Genomic DNA, 20,954 nt, shown 5'->3' with positions numbered 1-20,954 from the left:
GCAAATATTTTTAGCGGCGCTTAGCAAAAAGCCGCAAAGAACGCCGCTAATGACTGCGTCGGTAACTTTAGCGGCACTTTTTATAATAAACGCCGCTATAGACCATGGTCTTTAGCGGCGCTTATCCATCAAACGCCACTATAGACCATGGTCTTTAGCAGCGCTTATCCATAAAACGCCGCTATAGACCATGGTCTTTAGCGGCGCTTTTGTATCAAACACCGCTATAGACCATGGTCTTTAGCAGCGCTTATCCATAAAACGCCGCTATAGACCATGGTCTTTAGCGGCGCTTTTGTATCAAACACCGCTATAGACCATGGTCTTTAGCGGCGCTTTTGCATCAAACGCCGCTATAGACCATGGTCTTTAGAGGATCTTTTGCATCAAACGCCGCTATAGACCATGGTCTTTAGAGGCGCTTACCCATCAAACGTCGCTATAGCCCATGGTCTTTAGCGGCGCTTACCCATAAAACGCCGCTATAGACCATGATCTTTCGCGGCGCTTACCAATCAAATGCCGCTATAGACCTTGGTCTTTAGCGGCGCTTAACAAACAAACGCCGCTATAGCTCATGGTTTTTAGCGGCGCTTTTAGAAAACGCCACTAATTTTGGCGATTTGAAAAATTTTTATTTTGTTTTCACCCTCCGTAAAAACAAATCAAGAAACCAAATCTAACCAACCAAAGTAATAAATCTATATAATATTTAAAATAAATGTCAATAAATAAAATAAAATTAAGTATTATTCGACAAAAATTGTAAAAGTTAAAATGATAATACCAAAGTCAAAATTGAAGTATATTTACACGATAGTCTAAGGTGACGGCGGTTCATTGCTGAAACATCTTCATCATATTCAAGTCGTCTTGGAGTTCATCAAACTTTTAAGCTCGCTTCCCTCATTGCACCTCTGCTTCTCTTCTTTGTCGATCTGCTTTAAGTTGTTTTGGAGTTGTTCATACTTTCGTTGAACCTCGCCTTCTCTCGCCGCTTGCCTCTGCTTCTCTCTCCGCAAAGCTTCGCTTCTCATTGCAAAGATCTGCTTTAAGTTGTAGCTGGAGTTCTTCATATCTTTTTTGAACCTCAGCTTCTCTCGATGTTGCCTCCACTTTAAGTTGTGTAATTTGCTCACTCGTTGTCGCTTGCATCTGAGCTATTTGGTCTCTTAACCTCTGAACTTCAGCTTGAGCCTGACTCCCCGAATGCATGTATTGTTGCGAGCTGGATCAAAAATATTGGGATGGGTTAACAAAAGATCCTTGAAATCGAACCCGACCATACCTTTCAGGACCCAAAACTTCAGTGATAATCCGGTTATCAATGTCGTCAATATGAACAGAACTATCACTAGAAGCAAACGCTTCGTACTCCGCCTTTTTATCCTTCAGTTTTTCCTAAAAAATAAATCACATAGTTAATAACGCAATATATATTAAAAAAACAAATGCAACATAACTTAACAATATTTGCATTACAAGAAATGAAATAAACCATTAGAAAATAAACAGTATAAATATCAAATTGTATTAAGCAAACGTACCATAATTTCTGCAGCTTCAGGAGTCATAGGGTTTCCATCTTTCTTCCTATGTGTAATGTCAAAAAGTTGAAGGCGTCCAACTTTTTGACCCGACAACACTTCCTACAATACAATAGTAAAAATATTATTTGATATAAAGTAATAAATATCTGCCAGTATTAAAAAGTTCAAAATACCTCGGCCTGAGCTACACACGCAAAACTTCTCGACCCAGCTGTGTGCGTGAATTTTTGTTTCTGCCTACTACTTGTTCCAACTCGTTCACGATCCTACGTTATGAAATTATTAGTACGTTAATTAGTAAATACTATAAACCAAAATAATTACAAGATTTTTGTAGTAACACATACCTCTCCTTTCTTCAAAGTCCAAAATCTAACGACCTCTTCCCACTGGTACCTCAACATTCCCAGCGGGACATTTTGTAATTTCTTGTCGAGTGTTGTTTTTGTCTTAAAATAGTCTTTCTTTAAAGTGCTCTTATGGTCTCTCCATCTTTTTCCCAATGCCTTCTTTACATAAGCATCGGAGACCTCTAGAGCAAATCTCGCCTACAAAAAACACAACTTAAGAAAGTAAATGTAAACAAAACTTAAACCCAAGTATTATAAATGATATGCACATTTTGTTACCTTAATGTTATTGAGAGCTTGGTTCTTGTTACTCTCGAGCACTTTATGCCATGACTCGAAGTTAATTGGCAACATATTTGCATTCCGTGCTAGAATGTCCATGTATCTTGCTAAAAGGCGAGCTTCTGATCCAACAGGCTGACCAAAGCTATTACTGGATACTTGGACACGCTCGACTGGATCTAGATCGTATAAATCCCTTAGTAGCGTACTTCCTCGAACTCTCCGCGTCCCACCAGTTTCAGCTGGAAAATAAAAGTATTGTAATATAAGAAATTTAAAAAATAAAATAAATAATAAGTCAACACACATGTAAATTAAATGTTAAATTACTTTGAGCTTCTATAGGTTCCTCAGGTGTAACCGGAACATTCGAAGATCCAACAGCAGCCTGTTGTTCAGTGCTGTTTGTTTCCACCGAGTTTGGAGTACCTTGAACAATGCGGTGCGCTCGCACGGGTCTTCTAGGCATTTTATCTGCAATACAAATAAATTAGTTGAAAACTTAATATACAATTACAATAAAAATAATATGTTTAAAATAGTTGAAATATATAATAAGACCAATATTATGATATGGTATTACATATAATTAAATAATCGCAAAAGCTTACTATATTATAATCCATAAATATCTTCATCCGTATCCTGGCGGACCCATTGACTGTGTGTACTAGTACTAGGGATGTTTTCGTTTAAGTTTTGTTCTGGAAATGGCAAAGTTTGTGTTCTGTCGTCAATGCCATCTCTACTTTCACTGCCCATGTCAAACAAGTCCCTAGGGATGTCACGGAGTACAACGTACCAACCCTCATCAATTGGATCTTTTGAGTAAAAAACTTGTTTGACTTGAGAAGAAAATACGTACGGCTCATCAATCAATTGTTTTCCTGCATGAATCAATCGAGTAAGTTCACCATTGTGTTTCTATTTATCCAACGGGATTCGCCGCATACATGACAGTACTATTGGTTTCTTCGATTGCCCCAATACAACATGCAGTCATTCGGGCAACTATGGATTTTGTTGTACCCAAGACCTAAGTCTTTTATCATATTCTTCATATCTTTGCATGACGGAGGGATTTTTGCAAACGGAAACATTTCTCTCAAAAACTCTAGCAGCATTGTCAAAGAGTTTCCGGTCCACCTTCCCAAACATTTTAACTGGAAAAGACGAACGCAGAAAGCCATTTTGGAGAATTTTGACCCCTCATATAGTTCTTCGTTCATGTCATTAAGTAGCGTGTAGAACTTCGCTGCTTCTCCATTCGGCTCTTCAGGAGGTACAGTTGTTCTCGGTTCGGTAAAAGTATTTGCACCAACATTACAATCAGCAGATGGCACAAAGTCGGCTGGGAACGACTGCAAACCATGACTGTGCATATTAAATGCATCCCGCAACATACCTTCCATGTCATCCCCTCCAACGGACTGATGGTAAGATCTACCAGGATAAGAAACATCCATTGTTGACGAGGAAGTACTAGGCGGGCATTCTGCATGGAAAAACCATATTTTATAACCCCGAACAAATCTATCAACAATTAAATGCTCGTATACAACTTCACGATAATGCCAGTTTATGTTGACACACTTGTTACAGGGGAAAAGAATCATGTTCTCTTGGCTTGCATATTGAAATGCAAAATTCAGAAAGTTTGTACTCCATTTCAATATTCGTTGCTTACCCTTGATAAATTCATCCAAGACCGGTCCATTTCTTAATTCTTGGAAGTCTGATTTTCAGCAGATATTACAAGGGTAAGTTTTTCACTTATAAGTATTATTTCACTATGTAAGTTAAGATATGATATATATTTATGTATTATGTCGTATTATGTAAGTTATATAACCCGTTAACAGTACCTTAAAATGGTATATGTTAATATTAGGCATGCTCTACACAACTAGACTAAACAACACTCAATAAAAATAAATACAAGATATTTATTTTCCTTGTAGTTATTATGGAGAACATGGGTTTTATTTTGTTTTTCTTAACAATATTTAAGAAAATCATTATTTTTAAATTTGTATCTAATTAGACCTCAATTAAATAAAAAACAAAAATATTAGATATAAACTAAATATTAGAAATTAATTTGATACGATATGCAAAGATAGAGACATATAAGTTAATACTTTTAACCTTTATAAACATATTACCTAAGTAAATAGATAAAATAATAACATATTTTAAGCTTAAATTTAATTTTTGAAATTGTTGATGAATTAAATTAAAAATATAATTGTAATTTACTCGAAATAATCTTTAAATTTATTTGGTGTTTAAAATTAAGAATTTAGTCCCTACGACGAGATCATTTATTTATTATTTTCTTAAACTTGCTTTCCCATTTTATTAAATTAATTTTATAATTCAATTAATTATATCTATTATAAATTGTTTCCATATTGCGTTAAAACTAGCATAATTAATAAAATAATTAGGCAAGAACACATGACATTTAACGGTAAAAATAAATAGAAATATAATAAAAAAATTTAGTTTACTCTTTATAGAAATTAATTTATTTATTCTTTTAATAAGTATAAAATATAATTAGACTCTTAGTATAAAATATAATTTGACCATGATTGTTATATATATAAGCATCAAATAACATAACCAAGAATATTCCAGATATTTTTCTTTTGTTCCAAAAGCTGAAATGACAATAAGGAATGTAATGACGACAATGATGTCATAACAATTAAAATAATGTCATAACAATTCATATTAATGTATCAATAATAATGTCCATTGCATTTATCTTTCTTCATCGGAATCTTTTTCTGAAATTTTAACTTTCAAACCCTACCTTACATTATAGCAAAAATGCTAGAAATAATGTCCATTGCATTTATCTTTCTTCACCGAATCTTTTTCTAGCATCGGTAGAGGTTAGCGACTAAATAAGAATCTTCTTCTTATTTTGATTAAAAGTAATAAACTAATTAGAACATACTAATATGACAAAATGCATAATAAATTTTTGCTAAATATTTTTATGTTTAATTTGGTTGGGATTTTATTGATTATAAAATGTTACCAAAATATTTAATCTACGTGACTAAAATTGTTTCAAACTCTAAAATTTTAATATATACACACACTAAAATTGAGTATTGACAACTTAATATTTCAAGAAATTTGTTTGCAGCTTTGGGTATTACTCAATTGATTTTTATCTATAATCAAAGCCTTTTATGAAAAGCATAAGAGTTCAAGGTTTTCTTAATATCTTGATCATTCAAATTTTACAGATGAAATTGGGTAGAAAAAGAACATTTACTATAAATAGGTTTTTTCTCGAATAAATGGATTTAATCTCAAGCATAAGATAAAGAGGGTGTGAAAAGTGAACTAATTTTTAAGGTCGAGTTTGGAGTTAATTTAAATCTGTTAATATTATTTTCTTGCCCTTAATAACAAACAATTTGATGCAAAATTACAAATGGGACAAGAAACCAACGAACTAACATAATTTTTTATATAAACAAGCTAATCGCTATTCACTCATAAAGATAAAGGACGTGAGGAAAATGAAATTGTAGCATTATGCCATGCCATGATACAGCATTTAATCACACAACACAATAAACATCACTTAAGTTTCTTAGCAATATGATGGTAAAAATATATTAGCACAGAACACACGTCAATGCTTTTCAACTTAATCTTGTATTAGCACAAAAGGAATCATCAAGAAAAATATTTCCTAATTCACATACCTGCTAAACGATGCAGAAAACAGAAAAGGAAGCAATGAAATGGAATTGAATGAAACCCTAAACACAAACCCTATAAAATCAGTTCCTAACCAATGAAACCATTCAGAAAATAAATAAACATTCGAAGCATTACATTACCTTCAAAACGATGAACAAAAATTGAAGAGGAAGACCGAAAACCCTATAAATAGAGTTTTTTTTAATTTCGGTTTCAAAGACAATAATGGGAAGGAAAAATAAAATTAACAAATTGGGGAAAACCCAATGTATACGGAGGCAGAATGGGGAAAGCAAACCTTGAACACTTATTCCCCCGACCACCAATTCCGACGATGCTCCTCGACATTCTCCGTCAACTGTCTGTGTCTACGGAATGTACGAACCCGATTTTTATCAGTTTTGCAAGAAATTGAAACACCCAAACAAGGAAATTTGAAAGAGATACAGAATTGATTTTCAGAAATGGGAGAAAGCAAAAACAGTAAATGGAGTTAGGGATTTCAGAACTTAGGGATTTTAGAAAAGGAAAAATGAAATTGGCGCTGGGAGAGGGGATATACCCCGAAATTTGATCTCTCACTAAACGACACCGTTTCAATTAAATATATTTGCGGTGTTTTTCATAGAAACGCCACTAATAATTCAGTTGTTATAATATATTTTTTTCTTTTAATTTATAATTATTATTTTTAATAAGTTTCTTACTTAATACTTTTTTTAATTGATAAAATTTATAAAAAAAAAATTAATTTTATACAGTATGATTAATTTAAACATTAACAACATTAAAATTTATAAATATTAATCCCAATACCCTAAAATACAAAACTTTCATTTGCGGCGTTTTTACAAAAAAAAAAGCCCCTAATACCAATAAACAATATAAAAACGAAGACGTTTAGGTTACACGTTTTGCGGCATTTTTGCAATAAACGCCACAAATCTTGTTCTATAGTGGCGTTTTCTGTATAAGCGCCGCTAATTTTTCAATTTATTTTATTTGTCTTTATTTATAAGTTTAATGATTTTTAATAGATTTTTTTTTGATAATTGTTATGATATTATTTTAAATTGATACATTAATATGCATTTATAAAATTATTTCAATTTTATGCAGTATATATAATATATAACATATATGCATAGATATATATCGTGGCATATATTATATATATAACCCTGTCACTTATAATCCTATATACTACTGCCATAATAAGAAGTAAAAAGCAGAAAGAATTTTAATCCCGTAAACATTAAAATTAAAGGCTCAAACCTAGCTAACTCGTATTCTTCATGCAAATCCGAACGCAAAAACCAAGCATTGTAACATTCAAATCAATAAGGGTGAACCATAAACCATAAACATCAAGCCGTAAAACAGTAAATTTGATCATTACATCTTATAAGCCGTAAACCTCGCATTAAACCTAACATGTAAACTCAAACCCTAAACCCCATTCCTCAAGCCATAAACCTAAACCCAAAACCCTAAACATAAAATTATAATCCTAAATTAATAAACATTATGTATCGAACCCTAAAACCCCAAACCGTATACAACAAAACTTAAATATTAATCCTAATACCCTAAAATACATAACTTTCATTTTATGCTTTTACAAAAACGCCGCTAATACTAATAATAAAGATAAAAACGAAGTCGTTTGGTTACAAATCTTGTTCTATAGCGTTTTTCAGATAAACGCCGCTAATTTTTCAATTTATTTTATTTGTCTTTATTTATAAGTCTAATGATTTTAGTAGATTTTTATTTTGATAATTGTTATGACATTATTTTAAATTGATACATTAATATGAATTTATAAAATTATTTCAATTTTATGCAAGATGTATAATATATAACATATATGCATAGATATATATCGTGGCATATTATATATATATAACCCTGTCTCTTATAATCCTATATACTAGTGACATAATAAGAAGTAAAAAGCAGAAAGAATTTTAATTTTTTTTTTTACTTTTGTACCCTAAAACCCGAAGCTATTAATCCCTATAACCCGTAAACATTAAAATTAAAGGCTAAACCCTAGCTAACTCATATTCTTCATGCAAATCCGAACACAAAAACCAAGCATTGTAACATTCAAATCAATAAGGGTAAACCATAAACCATAAACATCAAGCCGTAAAACAATAAATTTGATCATTAATATATCTTATAAGCCATAAACCTCGCATTAAAACTAACATGTAAACTCAAACCCTAAACTCCATTCCTCAAGCCGTAAACCTAAACCCAAAACCCTAAACATAAAATTGTAATCCTAAATTAATAAACATTATGTATTGAACCCTAAAACCCCAAACCGTATACAACAAAACTTAAATATTAATCCCAAAACCCTAAAATACATAACTCTCATTTACGACGTTTTTACAAAAAACGCCGCTAATACCAATAAATAAAGATAAAACGAAGTCGTTTTGTTACACATTTTATGCATTTTGCAATAAACGCACAAAGCTTGTTCTATAGCGTTTTTCAGATAAGCCGCTAATTTTTAATTTATTTTATTTGTCTTTATTTATAAGTTTAATGAGTTTTAGTAGATTTTTATTTTGATAATTGTTATGACATTATTTTAAATTGATACATTAATATGAATTTATAAAATTATTTCAATTTTATGCGTAATGTATAATTTAAATATAACCAACATTATAATTTATAACTTATGAAATTATTCAAATTAATATAATGTATAACAATTTTAATTTAGATCCCAATATATGCTCTATTTTAAGCTAACAAACAAATTTACGTACGTAACTAACACAATATTAATATATATATATATATATATGTTTCATAATATAACTTATAATATAATAATATAATTCAAACATTAATTGAGAATATATAAAAGAATGAAATAATATTTTAGATTTTCTAATTAGCGGCGTTTTTACACAAACGCTGCTATAGACCGAAGAATTACCGACGCTGTTACACAAACGCCGCTATAGACCGGAACATTAGCGGCGATTCTCCATAAACGCCGCTTTAGAGCGGAGCATTAGCGGCGGTTTGTAAAAAATGCCGCTATAGATCGGATTATTTGCGGCGCATAAAAAAAACGCCGCTAAAGATAAGACCATTAGCGGCGCAGACACAAAAACGCGGCTAAAATACCGGTACTTTACCGACGCTTAACGCCAAACGCCGCTGAAGAACAGAGTATTAGCGGCGCTTGGGCAAAACCGCGGCTAATGTTCCCAAATATATGAAAACGGCGTCGTTCTGTGTTACTCTATTGCGGCGCTTTTTGTAAAACGCCGCTAATGCTTGGTTTTCGCGGCGTTTTTTTATGTAACGCCGCTAATGCTTGATATTTTGCGGCGTTTTTCGTAAAATGCCGCTAATGCTCGATTTTTAGTGGCGTTTTTTATCCAAACACCGCTAAAAGCGCCGCTATATCCCTATTTTGGTGTAGTGAAATCCATATAACTATTATAGAAAAATAGTTACCAACCATATTTTCATTATTAAAAATAAATTTTTATTTTTATTTATCAAGCATGTGTTTTAATTTTTAAAAATAAAAATGGAAGTTGTTCAATAGAAATAGAAAGTGAAAATAAAAAGTATTCTAAAAACAAAATGGAACTTAAAATCTGGAATTTTGATTGCTCTCATATTATTTATTATGTGCAAGTTGTATCTAAAACTATTATTATTGAATTTCCATACATGAATCCTCTCAAGAATATTTTAATTTGATTCTATTATTATTATTATTATTATTAGTGAAATTCTTTAGATTCTAATTATACTTGCTAGCCTCTAAAATTTTTTGAATAAATTGAATCAAACTAATTTGAGTTAATTATTTGTGCTCTAATTAATTAATCTTATTTATTTATATAGACCATGTTTTCATTTAACAATGAGTGATCACCCTGCGATTTGATTGACATATTTAATTTATTTTCTCTGTATCCTTTCACCGCTTGATATCTCAGTTCAATATTGAGCATAATTTAGTATCTATTCAAACCTTGTTAATTAACGGTATTAAGTCTTATTCTTAAATTTAGGATGATTTTGGATGAGTGGTGCATTTATCTGTGATTAGTATAAAAGTGGTAGCGGTGAAATTAAATATTATAGCGATATTGTAACGCAAAGGCGAAGCCAGAACAAAGTTTTAGGGGGGCCGAATGAAATTTTAAATTTTGATAGCCTATATCTTTATAATTTGTAAATGATTAAATCAAATTTTTATAATTTTAGGGGAGGCCGAAGTGCAATTTTATGCAATTTTATCTTTATTAATTTAAAATCTTTTAAAAAATTTAAGAGCCTAAATGAAAATTTTACATTTTAAGAGGGGTCGGGGCCCTTGCCAGCCCCACCTAAATCCGCCTTTGCTGTAACGTTAGAAAAAAGTAAAGTAAACCCACTACACCGCATCACACCCAAACGTCCATCCAAACCCACCATTAACCATTAACAAATCAATAAGCCTTTACAACTATTCTAACCCTCATCACCGATTCATTAAAGATTTCTTGATTTATTTATTTAAGAGTAATAGATATATACTTTAAGGTAACAAATTTATTTTTAGGTATAATGATTTATTTGACCCTTTTAACTTTATAAAAAAAATTATTTTAATTATTTCTTATTTTTTAACTCAACTTGTATTGTTTGTCAAATCAACCCAAAATGAATGGAAAAGTTGATGACTACTAACTTTGTTGATATGGCATCCACGTGACTGTCAATGAGTATGTCACATTAACAATTAATTATTTAAAAAAATTAAAATATTAAAAAATTATTTTTAAAATAATTTTAATAAGTTTTAAATTTTTAAATAATTTTATAATTTTTGAATTTTAAATAATAAATTAATTGCTTATGTGGCATCGACATGACAATCTACTTGTATGATATGCTAGCAAAGTTATATTAACTTTTTTATCTATTTTAGAATGATTTGATAAACAAAATTAATTTAAAAGTTAGAAGAGAAAAAAATCAAAAGATAAAATAGCTTTTTGTAAAATTGAAAGAATAAACAAGTTAGTAGAGTTTACTTTTACATATAAAATTCAAGTTATACCTAAAAGAGCATAAATGGGCATTGATGGCTAGGATCATAAGCTAAAATCAAAATCTAAAATTACGAAAATATTATTATAAACACGATAATAACATAATTTAATAACATTAAAAAAATCTACAATATAAACTAAAATTGATTCAATCAATTAATTTATTAAAAAAAACACCAGAAATAGGTATTATATGGAAAGCTAGAAATAGCAAGGGAATTGAAAATAAATGGAAGTGAGGTAATGGGCACCTTTATACATAGACAAAATGAAATGATGGAGTTTGCCACCCACCCTTTCTCCCCCGAATTTAGGGACCATACCATAATCTAATGAACACCATTACTCCTGCCATATATTACATTATTTTAACTTCATTTTTAAATCCTTTCAGAAGACCCCCCAAAAGGGTCACTGCAAAATTATGCTTCATATTATTCATATTTTACGTATCACCGTGACATCACGACTACGTTACCCCCACGTCAGCTTCTATAGGAGTTAACAAAGAGTAATTAATAAAACTAGTTAACAAAATAACATAAAAAAGAGATAATTTTGGCTTTCCATCTTACTTTCTGATTTTTATTTTTATTTTATAGTTTTCGACTAGATTGATCGGATATTTAAAACAAAAATTGTGAAAATAAGTAAAACAAAAACAAAATCAGAAAAATTAAAATTTATAAACACAAATAGATAACAATAATTCCATAACCATCAATCTTAAATTTCAAAATTCAATTAAAAGTTAAAACAGTAACAAAGTGGACTATATTAACTCTACAACTTGGAATGTTTTAAAACATTATCCAAAGTTCAATACTCGTCAAAACATAAAACCGATTCTGGACCTGATTTTTGAGTTAAAATCAAAAATCAAAAATCGATTTAATCGATTCTCAATTTACAATTTAACTATAATTTAAAGTGATTATCTTTATAATCAGTTTAACTCCTTTATTTCGACTAATTTAATCATATTTAAATAATATTTTTTCCAGAAAGAGAAAAAGGGTTTGAAGTAATATTTTATAGTTACAACACTAGATTGGCCTCTATGGGAGAGCATATAATGCATGTAAGAAGGAAATAGCAAGTTGTTTCACAATATTCAAAACTCGATGGGAATTTTTATCCCCTAAAGAACACAAAAATTAACCGGCACTTTAATTACTGTTTTCTTTTGCATGATATATATATCATTATAGTCTCCTTTTGCTCATGAAGATTTTAATCAAAGACTACAACCTTAATCTATATCATGTCTATGATATTTAACCATCATATGCCTACTACACTCATTATTTTCCAATAAATGCAAGTTGATATGATTTTTTACCACAAAATTACCCATAGAAAGTACCACGTTAACAAAGTTGTCGAATTATAGAGAGATAATTAATCCCAATAGTTCGGTGGTTAATTGTTTTGCAGCAATGGTCCACAAAGAATGTCTATTTTTTTTCTTAGGAAATTAAGGATTCGGAAAATTAAAGTCATCAATTACCAATAACAAAGGATAGTTATTAGAATCCAATTAATCGGTAATGACTCAGGATATAATTAAAATATTATTTACGAAAATATGTTTTAATTTAGTATTCTTCTAAATTCAAGAACGATAATGTATTAATGTTGTATTTTTTATAATTATTATTATGCTTTTTTTTAAGGAAAATCAATTTTTTTATGAATGAAATCATACAATCTTGTAAAAGAAAGAATAATAAACATTTGTCGTTGGCGGTGAAAAACAAGTTTCATCAATACGAAAAAAGCTTCAGTATCAGAGAAAATAGATTATTTTGTCACAACTCATACACAACAGATCTCTGTGATTGTAAGTACCTATCACAATAATGGCTACCAACCTTAGAGGATTCAAAGTGGTAGGCAGAATCGACAAAAGAAGTAAGCATCACCAAATTGGTTACGAATGTGACAAAGTTATCCTTAAAACACTTGCAAAAGTAAAAAAAGTACTTACATAAGTAAAATTAAAACTTGTACAAAACAAGACAAAAAACTTCCAATCTTTTCATAAAAAAAATGGAAGATTTATTAAACAATGAGGAACAAAACAAAACATATAAAACAAAAAATAGCACGGGTTTAGATTAACTTGTGAAATTATTTATCATATTAAAATACTTTCAAACTAAAAACATATAAAGGAGCCGATGAAGAGCCACCTTTTGAATATCTATGATAAACTTAGAGAAACTGCTCATTGCTAGTAGACATTTAGTAACTTTAAACATTAACATTTGTCCATCACAATCTATAATGACAGAATAAATTTATAAATTAAAATGAAAAAATGAAAAAAATAGGTGGAAGGAAGGAGATGATAAGCGATAACCAAACCAAAATCCAAGATCTTCACTAAACGAAACAAAAGAGAAACACAAACGGGGCTGAAGAGAAAAAAAAAGAAGTTAAAAAAGAGTTTTAATAATAATTATTATTATGTTATATTGAAGGGATAATGATAACAATATAAAAGGGGTGGTTTTGGAATTTGAGAAATGGTGGGTAAGGTGGGGTTTAGATTTTGTGTTATGAGAAAAAGTGAAATAGCAAAAGGAAAAAGGGTGAGATGAAGAAAAAGGTGAGAAGCTTTATTTATTTATTTTTTTTCGCTAAAAGTCAAAGAGGGCCTATTTCATCAATCATAATGATATCTTCACCGCTCATTGCAGAGAGGATAGATTTGCACCCAAGATTCATCATCATTGCCTTTGATATTTTTTTTTCTTTTTTGTTTGTTTGTACTGCTAAAAGAAACCCTAGAATAATTCAATTATAAATTATACACACAAAAGAAAACCGTAGAAAATGACATGAATTTTTATATTCCGATGAAGGATAGTATAATTTTTTTAATTCTTAATTATATCTATCTTAGCTAAGCTATTATTGTGTACTCATGTGTTTTTTGGTTTGTTAACTTTGAAGGCTAGTTGTAGCTAACCAACATTGATGACAATGGATTTTCCATGCAATTTATAAGCACAGGACAGCAGCTGCAAATTTAACCTAATTGTCGTCTATTGTTGACCTCCTTAAAACAGGAAATTTCCACTAACAAATGAGACATAAAATTTGCATGCTTTTGAGGTCAAAAAGTAACATGTGTTGCACTACTTAACTCTTAAATCCAACCCACTTAGCATTTCAATTTAAAGTCTAATTCTCCAAGTTGTTTCATATAAACAACAAAGTTTAACGATTTAACCCTTTAATTTCACTCCTTTTCATTTAAAAAAAACACATTCCACTTAAGATTGGAGATAAAACAAAAACAAAAACAAAATATTATAACCCTGGGTGAAAAACAAAATTATGCAATATATATATTTATAAAAATTTAAAAATAACAAATGATATTTTGGTTGAATAGTGGTATACAAATGTTGAAAACCATAGAAGCCACTGGTTCAGTTGTGTATATTTATTTTTATATAAAAGATAAAATACTTTCAAAATAATATAATTTACCTGCACTTTGTTTACAATTGAGGTTGAAAGTACTTTTCAACCTAGACCTTGATTTCAAATAAAAAATTGATAAACAAGAGTTTTTCAAACCAAACCTTGATTTTAAATTGGGATTTTAATCCAAGCCAAAATTAAAATTTTAGCTTTCGACTTTTGAAAAAGTGTTTTTAAATGAAGTTACCCTTTTATCCTCCATTAAATCTTCTACTTTACAATATCATACCTAAAATTATCAATTTATTTTTTAAAACACTTTTAACATAACGGTAAATTTTATCAAAATTTCAAAAACTCTTTTTATATTACTTTTAAAATGCACTTTTCAATCACAAAAGTAAATTAACTCTCAATAAAGTAAAGATATTTTGTGCGTTATTCAACTGAATTGATGCTTAGTTAAAATTTTAATATTAACAGAGAAGTAGAGATTCTTTTAATTAACTTTTATAATTTTTCAACATCTACATTAACTTATTTAATTATTCCTGATTTTTTATATGAAAATCAATATTCTTTAAAGGAACACGTTTCTTTCTCATTGCAGTAAATTTAGAAGATCCTTTTAGTTTTTATAATACATAAAACGAAAAAAATTAAGAAAATAAAAATGAGAAGGAGAGAAAGTAAAGCCAAACCAGAAATGTGGTTGGTCACATTAAAGGTATTTACTTACTAGTTACTAGTTTCATTTCTTACGAATTAGAAAAAAAAAAAAAACCTCTTTGTATATATAAATATAATTCTGATTTGTGTATCTATCCTAGAAGTTTGAGAGAGACCCTTCCTCCGGTTCTTTTAATCTAGACAGCTTCTATTTGTAGTCGATCATTTAAAATCCCTACTTCTACCCAAATTTATTCTCCTATAAAAGGATTCAAAACCTAAAGTAATTCCTTTCTCATCATCATCTTCAACAAATCCTCCCAAGCCATGCAAAACCAGGGCTTGCTTGAGGAACAACAAGAGATGCCTACTCCCATGGGTTTCTTTTCTACTTTTCCTCCCAACAACAACATCACTTCATGTCCTCCATTGGGTTGCCATCCTCTCAAAGCCTTCAATATAGCAGCACCTGATCATCATCATGCACTTCCTACTGAAACCCTACTCTCATCTCTCTCCTCTCCAAAGCATAGAGAACACCTTGCTTCTGATTTTGGAGGACCCCGTCTCCTTTCCTTGCAGAGATCTAGTGCAAAATTCTGGTAAATATATTACTTGTCTTTTACTCAATATTATTGGTTTTATTCATTACTATGTGTTTTGTTCTCCTTTGCATGTAAAATGAAATAGTAACATATGGGTTATGTTTGATATGGTATTAGGGCATGGGGAGAGTTAAACGAGTGTTTGGGAAGCAAGAAAAATGGTGTAGATGATCATCTAGGGGTTTCAGCAATGAAAATGAAAAGGATAAAAGCAAGACGAAAGGTAAGGGAACCTAGGTTTTGCTTCAAGACCATGAGCGAGGTGGATGTGTTGGATGATGGATACAAGTGGAGAAAGTACGGGCAGAAAGTAGTAAAGAACACCCAGCATCCCAGGTATATTAATCACACTTTAAAAAATATAATGATTTAAAATAATTTTCTATTTTTGTTTTTATGCTTTTTAACAAATATAAATCTTCATCAAAAGTTAATAATATTCACATCAAGTTTTTAGCCTTAGTTGTACTCCATACACATGCTATGTTTCCTTCCTCTTTTTTCCTGTCTTGTAATTATACTTGTGATCATGATTTTTAGGCTTTACAGGCCTGAATATTGCATGAGATCTGAAAGGGTAATTATGGGGGATTTTAATCATGGAGATTACTATAGATAAATTTTAAACACTAAAAGTACAAATTATTACCTTCAAAAGATACAAAATCACAATGTGGAGATTAAAAAAACAAAGGGGGAAATAAAGCATACAACAATTGATCAATTATAATGCACCATAAAAAGGAAGTTTCAAGATCTTAAACTATGCCAAAAAGTTAGGTATATATAGCAAATTGGCAATGCCACAATATATTATGCCTTCATACATGTAATAAAGCCTCACTATTTCATGTCATGAATCAAGAGAAAATTAAGCAGCCATCATAAGGATGATAAAAGTTAAACATAATAATTAAAAATATTTTTTAATGAAGAAGATTAATTGCCTCCAAAGAACTACTATGCTTAACTCTTTTAACATGCATGATAATCAAAATATTGTGTAGAGGGCCAGTAGTTTTGTTACTTAAATTAATCTAGTTTTTATGAAACTATAATGTCTTTTCCCGTTAGAATAATTTTCTGTTTGGCAGAAAAGATATTACTTTGTTGAGGTATATATATATATATATATAGTTTTACGCTAAGTTCCTAGTTTCTAGACTAAATTTTTATTGACACAAAACGGAATATAAAAAGATAAAAAGGAAAACTACATCAAGTAACTAAATTATGGGTTAGTTTTTGTTTTAGTCACTTAACTAAAAAAATTACAATTTGATCACTGAACTATTTAAAAGTTTTCATTTAAATCATTAGATTGTTAAAATTGATGCTATATGGTTTTCTTTGTTTATACTATCTGCACCAATCGAAAGTTTTTTTTCCCGTTCTCTTCTACAGTTCAGTTTTTCTTTTATGAAATAATTTTGCCACTCACAAATTTGCGAACTATCTGTCAGAGCGACTTGGATCTAAGGTATGTTTTATTCATTGATGGATATTGATTTACTATACCAATCATCCAATCGTTACTTGGAGCGCGTTAGTGAAACTTTGTTTTTTAAATTAACAACCCAATAACTTAATTAAAAACTTTTAAATAGTTTAGTGATCAAATTATAACTTTTTAATTAAGTGAAAAAAAACGAATATTTAGTACTAATAATTTAGTTTACTCAAAAGATTAACTTGTAGCATGAAATCTAAGCATTTTTAGCTGGTGCTAAGCTAAACAGTGAATTTTACTTATTTGTTGTCGACAAAGTTGAGAAAATTTCTAAGGCAATGATTTAACTCTGAATGACTAAGACATCATATTAATAATTTTTGGGGGGTGTTGAGTATCATTTGTTTATTGAAGAGGGAAGTATGTGCTGAGTCAAAAAAGCATGCTTAATTTCCTCTATTCTCATTGTCTTGGATCAGTGTTTTTTCTTTCTTTCTTTTTTCAACTGTTTATTATCATCAATTTTGATTTTACCAAAAAAGAAAAAAACTTTAAAAATTCTTTGATAATTGATAAAAACATCCTCAAGGAAACATATGTTTAATTACTTTGGTTATGGTTAAAATGTAATACTAAGATTTCTGCATTTTTTAAAAAAAATATTTTTTTTATAGAGAATGGTTTTCATTGGTAATTGGTGAGTTTTAGTAAGTTATGTTGTGATTAGACCCTTGTTACAAAAGTTTGAATCTTTTAACTTTCATCTGTTTTAGCCTATGAAGCATAGACTCGGAGTGTTCAAAAGCCGGAGATGTATCCAATACAGATGATTTTGTTATAGCAAAATGTGTCGGGCATGCAATAATATATAAAAAAATTGAATTTAGGCATACCAAATTTTGAGTTAAAGCTAGACATGTATTTTCTTTTTTCCTTCCAAAATATTGAGCCAAGAACAAGTAGTTTAGTTATAATGAATTTTTTTTGAAGCTATTGTATTTCTTTTTGGTATTTTAAAGTTAATGTTTTAAATTTTAAAACTATTTGCACGCTAATATTTAATTGATAAGTATTAGTTTTATATTCTTACGTGGTATTATAAAGAATATTTTTAAAATAAACTAGGGTAGAAGTCACTTAATTATAATTTTTTATCACTCAACTATAAAAGTTACAAAATAGTCAATTAACTATTTAATTTTGTCTTTCTTTTCGATCACCAGTTGACTAACGGAAAATGAAAACACTCTAAAATCTAATATAGTTTAGTGACTAGAATAATATAAATTTGAATAATTAAATGATTATATTGTAAATTTTCATAATTGAATGATAAAATAATTATGATTGAATGACTACTAATATAATCTAGTTTTTTCATAATCTTATCATAGCATGTTATATAGAAATGGAAGCACTCTAAAATTTAATATAGTTACGTGGCTAGAATAATACAAAATTGAATAGTTAAATAATCATATTGTAACTTTTCATAATTTGATGATAAAAAACTCATGATTAAATAACTACTAATATAATTTTTTTGCATAATCTTATCATACCTTGTTTTAATTTTTAATTTTAGAGAATTTTATATTATTATATTATCTCATACCCATATTACATTTTTTTAGATTATTGCTAGTAACGTAGGCACCTATTAACTTTATTAGGCTCTATTTTCTGTCATCTTTTATTATAGAAAAGAATTAACTAGTAAAAGAAAAAAAACCAAATAATTAAAGCAAGGATTGCAAAGGAATCCTAGTTAAAATAACTTTTCCTTCCTAATGATTGGTTTTGAGTATACTATTTTGCTTTGGATTATAACCAAAGTTCCGTTGTTAATATTTACAGTACAATAATAATTATAATTTCAACAATTTATTTTTAATTTCTGAAACAAAATAATAATGAGGATGGAGGTAATAGGACCTTGGCCTAATCCTCCAAGTTGGTAGCCCCATTTTATTTGTAATGATGCATCATCATAATTAAGCACTTGATTAATTTTCTTATACACAAAGTGAACTTGTCCACCTTCATGCAGCTTTCATGTTCTCACAGCTACTACTTAATTACTCACATTGTGATTATTGTTTCCTTGATTCCACCTTTTATTTCGCTCTTTCTTTTTGTCCACACCCAAGTAAGCTGTTATGAAAATAATGATCTGTCATATTTCCTGACACTTCCAAAATAGATACTTTCTAAGAACCAAGAACAATAGATGCTTTCGCGTGAATAAATCTAACTATATATATATTATATATATATTGTGGTTCTAATGGCTTGCATTTAAACAAATCATATTTTACTTTTAAATATGAACCATGTAGAGGGTAACTACTAGACTCCTATGTAAAATAGATTTGGGATTAAAGTTGCACTTGTATGCTATGTTTTGTCAGTCTTTTAACATTAATCTTAATGATTCATATACCCATGTAAATTTAAACTACTTAAGGTCTCTAACATAGGTAAAATCCCTATCCTTATTTTTTCTTCATTCATTAGTTAGATTTTATTTTGTCTTATTTATTAAAAAATAAACAGATTAGTCATTCGCTAAACTTACATTAATTTCTACTGTTAAAAATTAGCCCTTATACATAAATATGAAGTACACGTGACAAGCCATGTGTAACTGTCTAGTTATTCCATCATCAACCACTTGATTTTTAACAGAGAAATGAATAAATTTTTAATGAAATTATCGATTTGCTCCTTAATCAAACATACATGGATTAATTTATTTAAATTTTGAGTAAAATATAATCTGACTCTTAATATAAGAATGACTCCTATATAAGAGTTTCCATGGTAGATTCACCAACATTCTGTGCATATGGCATCAACAAACCAAATTAGTTTCACATGCAATCTTTGAAGCTCATTAAATAGTAGCATTAAAACACGTTAATTATTAAATTTTAATTTTAGAAATTTGGAACTAGAACTCATATGTATGCATGCAAATGGCAATGCAGGAGCTATTATCGGTGTACGCAAGATAATTGTCGGGTGAAGAAACGAGTGGAGAGATTAGCAGAGGATCCAAGAATGGTAATTACAACGTACGAAGGGCGACACGTACATTCACCCTCGCACGATCTTGACGACTCCCAACCTACTGACTCTCAGCTTAACAACTTCTTCTGGTAGCAACCCACCACTCCTTTAACATCGATCCATCCATATAATTAATCAGCTTCAAAATATTCTTCAATCTGCTTTCATCTCTATCAACTTTTTTCATATAGTTTTGGGGAACATTGAAAATAAGCTTTTCCTCGTCTAAAATCAGGCCTCTGCCCCACCCTCTTGCCCTATATATATATATGTAAGCTTTCTGCTACCATCAAATGAACAATAACTTTTTTTTTTCTTTTTAATCCGTAAATTTTGTTGAATACATGATGTTGATGCCTAAGTTCCACTGGTTTTGTTAAGCTTTATTTTTAAGGATGGTTTCGTTATGTTTGTATGAAAATAACGAGTTTTATTTATTTATTCATTTTTGTTTTTAATTGGATGAGATGATTTTGTTGATCACCTACCGAAGCAATGTCGTTTTGGGCAATAGGAGCATCAAATTTTTTTGGCTGGCTAAGTCGTTAGTTTGGGACTAATTTTTAAGGTATTTCGTGACTTGTGCTTAAACTTTTTAAATTGGATTGTTTATCAAATTTTTTTGGATTACTCAAAATATTATTATTAACATGAAAAGTTGTAATTACTTTTTTATTGTTTTTAGATGCGATGTACTTAATGTAATATTAAAT

At 29.6% G+C, this 20,954-nt stretch overlaps 1 protein-coding gene and 1 long non-coding RNA gene across 2 annotated transcripts; one reads left to right on the top strand and one right to left on the bottom strand.

The window, feature by feature from the left end:
• Nucleotides 1-1,147: 1,147 nt before the first annotated feature.
• Nucleotides 1,148-1,818, bottom strand: LOC128034563 (uncharacterized). Its single transcript, XR_008190625.1, has 3 exons — nucleotides 1,724-1,818; nucleotides 1,548-1,649; nucleotides 1,148-1,401 (listed from the first exon to the last, which is right to left on the bottom strand). It is a non-coding gene; the product is annotated as an uncharacterized LOC128034563 (long non-coding RNA).
• A 13,450-nt stretch (nucleotides 1,819-15,268) lies between these two features.
• LOC105804305 (probable WRKY transcription factor 13) lies at nucleotides 15,269-20,686 on the top strand. The gene is made up of 3 exons (XM_012636865.2): nucleotides 15,269-15,716; nucleotides 15,837-16,055; nucleotides 20,160-20,686. The coding sequence occupies exons 1-3, from the start codon at nucleotides 15,442-15,444 to the stop codon at nucleotides 20,332-20,334; spliced, it is 669 nt and encodes a 222-aa protein (XP_012492319.1). The 5' UTR covers nucleotides 15,269-15,441; the 3' UTR covers nucleotides 20,335-20,686.
• Nucleotides 20,687-20,954: the final 268 nt, after the last annotated feature.

Source organism: Gossypium raimondii, chromosome 11 (assembly GCF_025698545.1).
Source record: "Gossypium raimondii isolate GPD5lz chromosome 11, ASM2569854v1, whole genome shotgun sequence".
NCBI lineage: Eukaryota > Viridiplantae > Streptophyta > Magnoliopsida > Malvales > Malvaceae > Gossypium > Gossypium raimondii.
This window is presented reverse-complemented; position numbering and strand designations above follow the sequence as displayed.

What these genes read in the sequence shown, in the direction of transcription:
- LOC105804305 (XM_012636865.2), top strand. Translation starts at nt 15,442, where the DNA reads ATGCAAAACCAGGGCTTGCTTGAGGAACAACAAGAGATGCCTACTCCC. An exon ending in AGATCTAGTGCAAAATTCTG is followed by an intron (nt 15,717 to 15,836) that starts GTAAATATATTA and finishes ATATGGTATTAG; the next exon opens with GGCATGGGGAGAGTTAAACG. An exon ending in AAGAACACCCAGCATCCCAG is followed by an intron (nt 16,056 to 20,159) that starts GTATATTAATCA and finishes ATGGCAATGCAG; the next exon opens with GAGCTATTATCGGTGTACGC.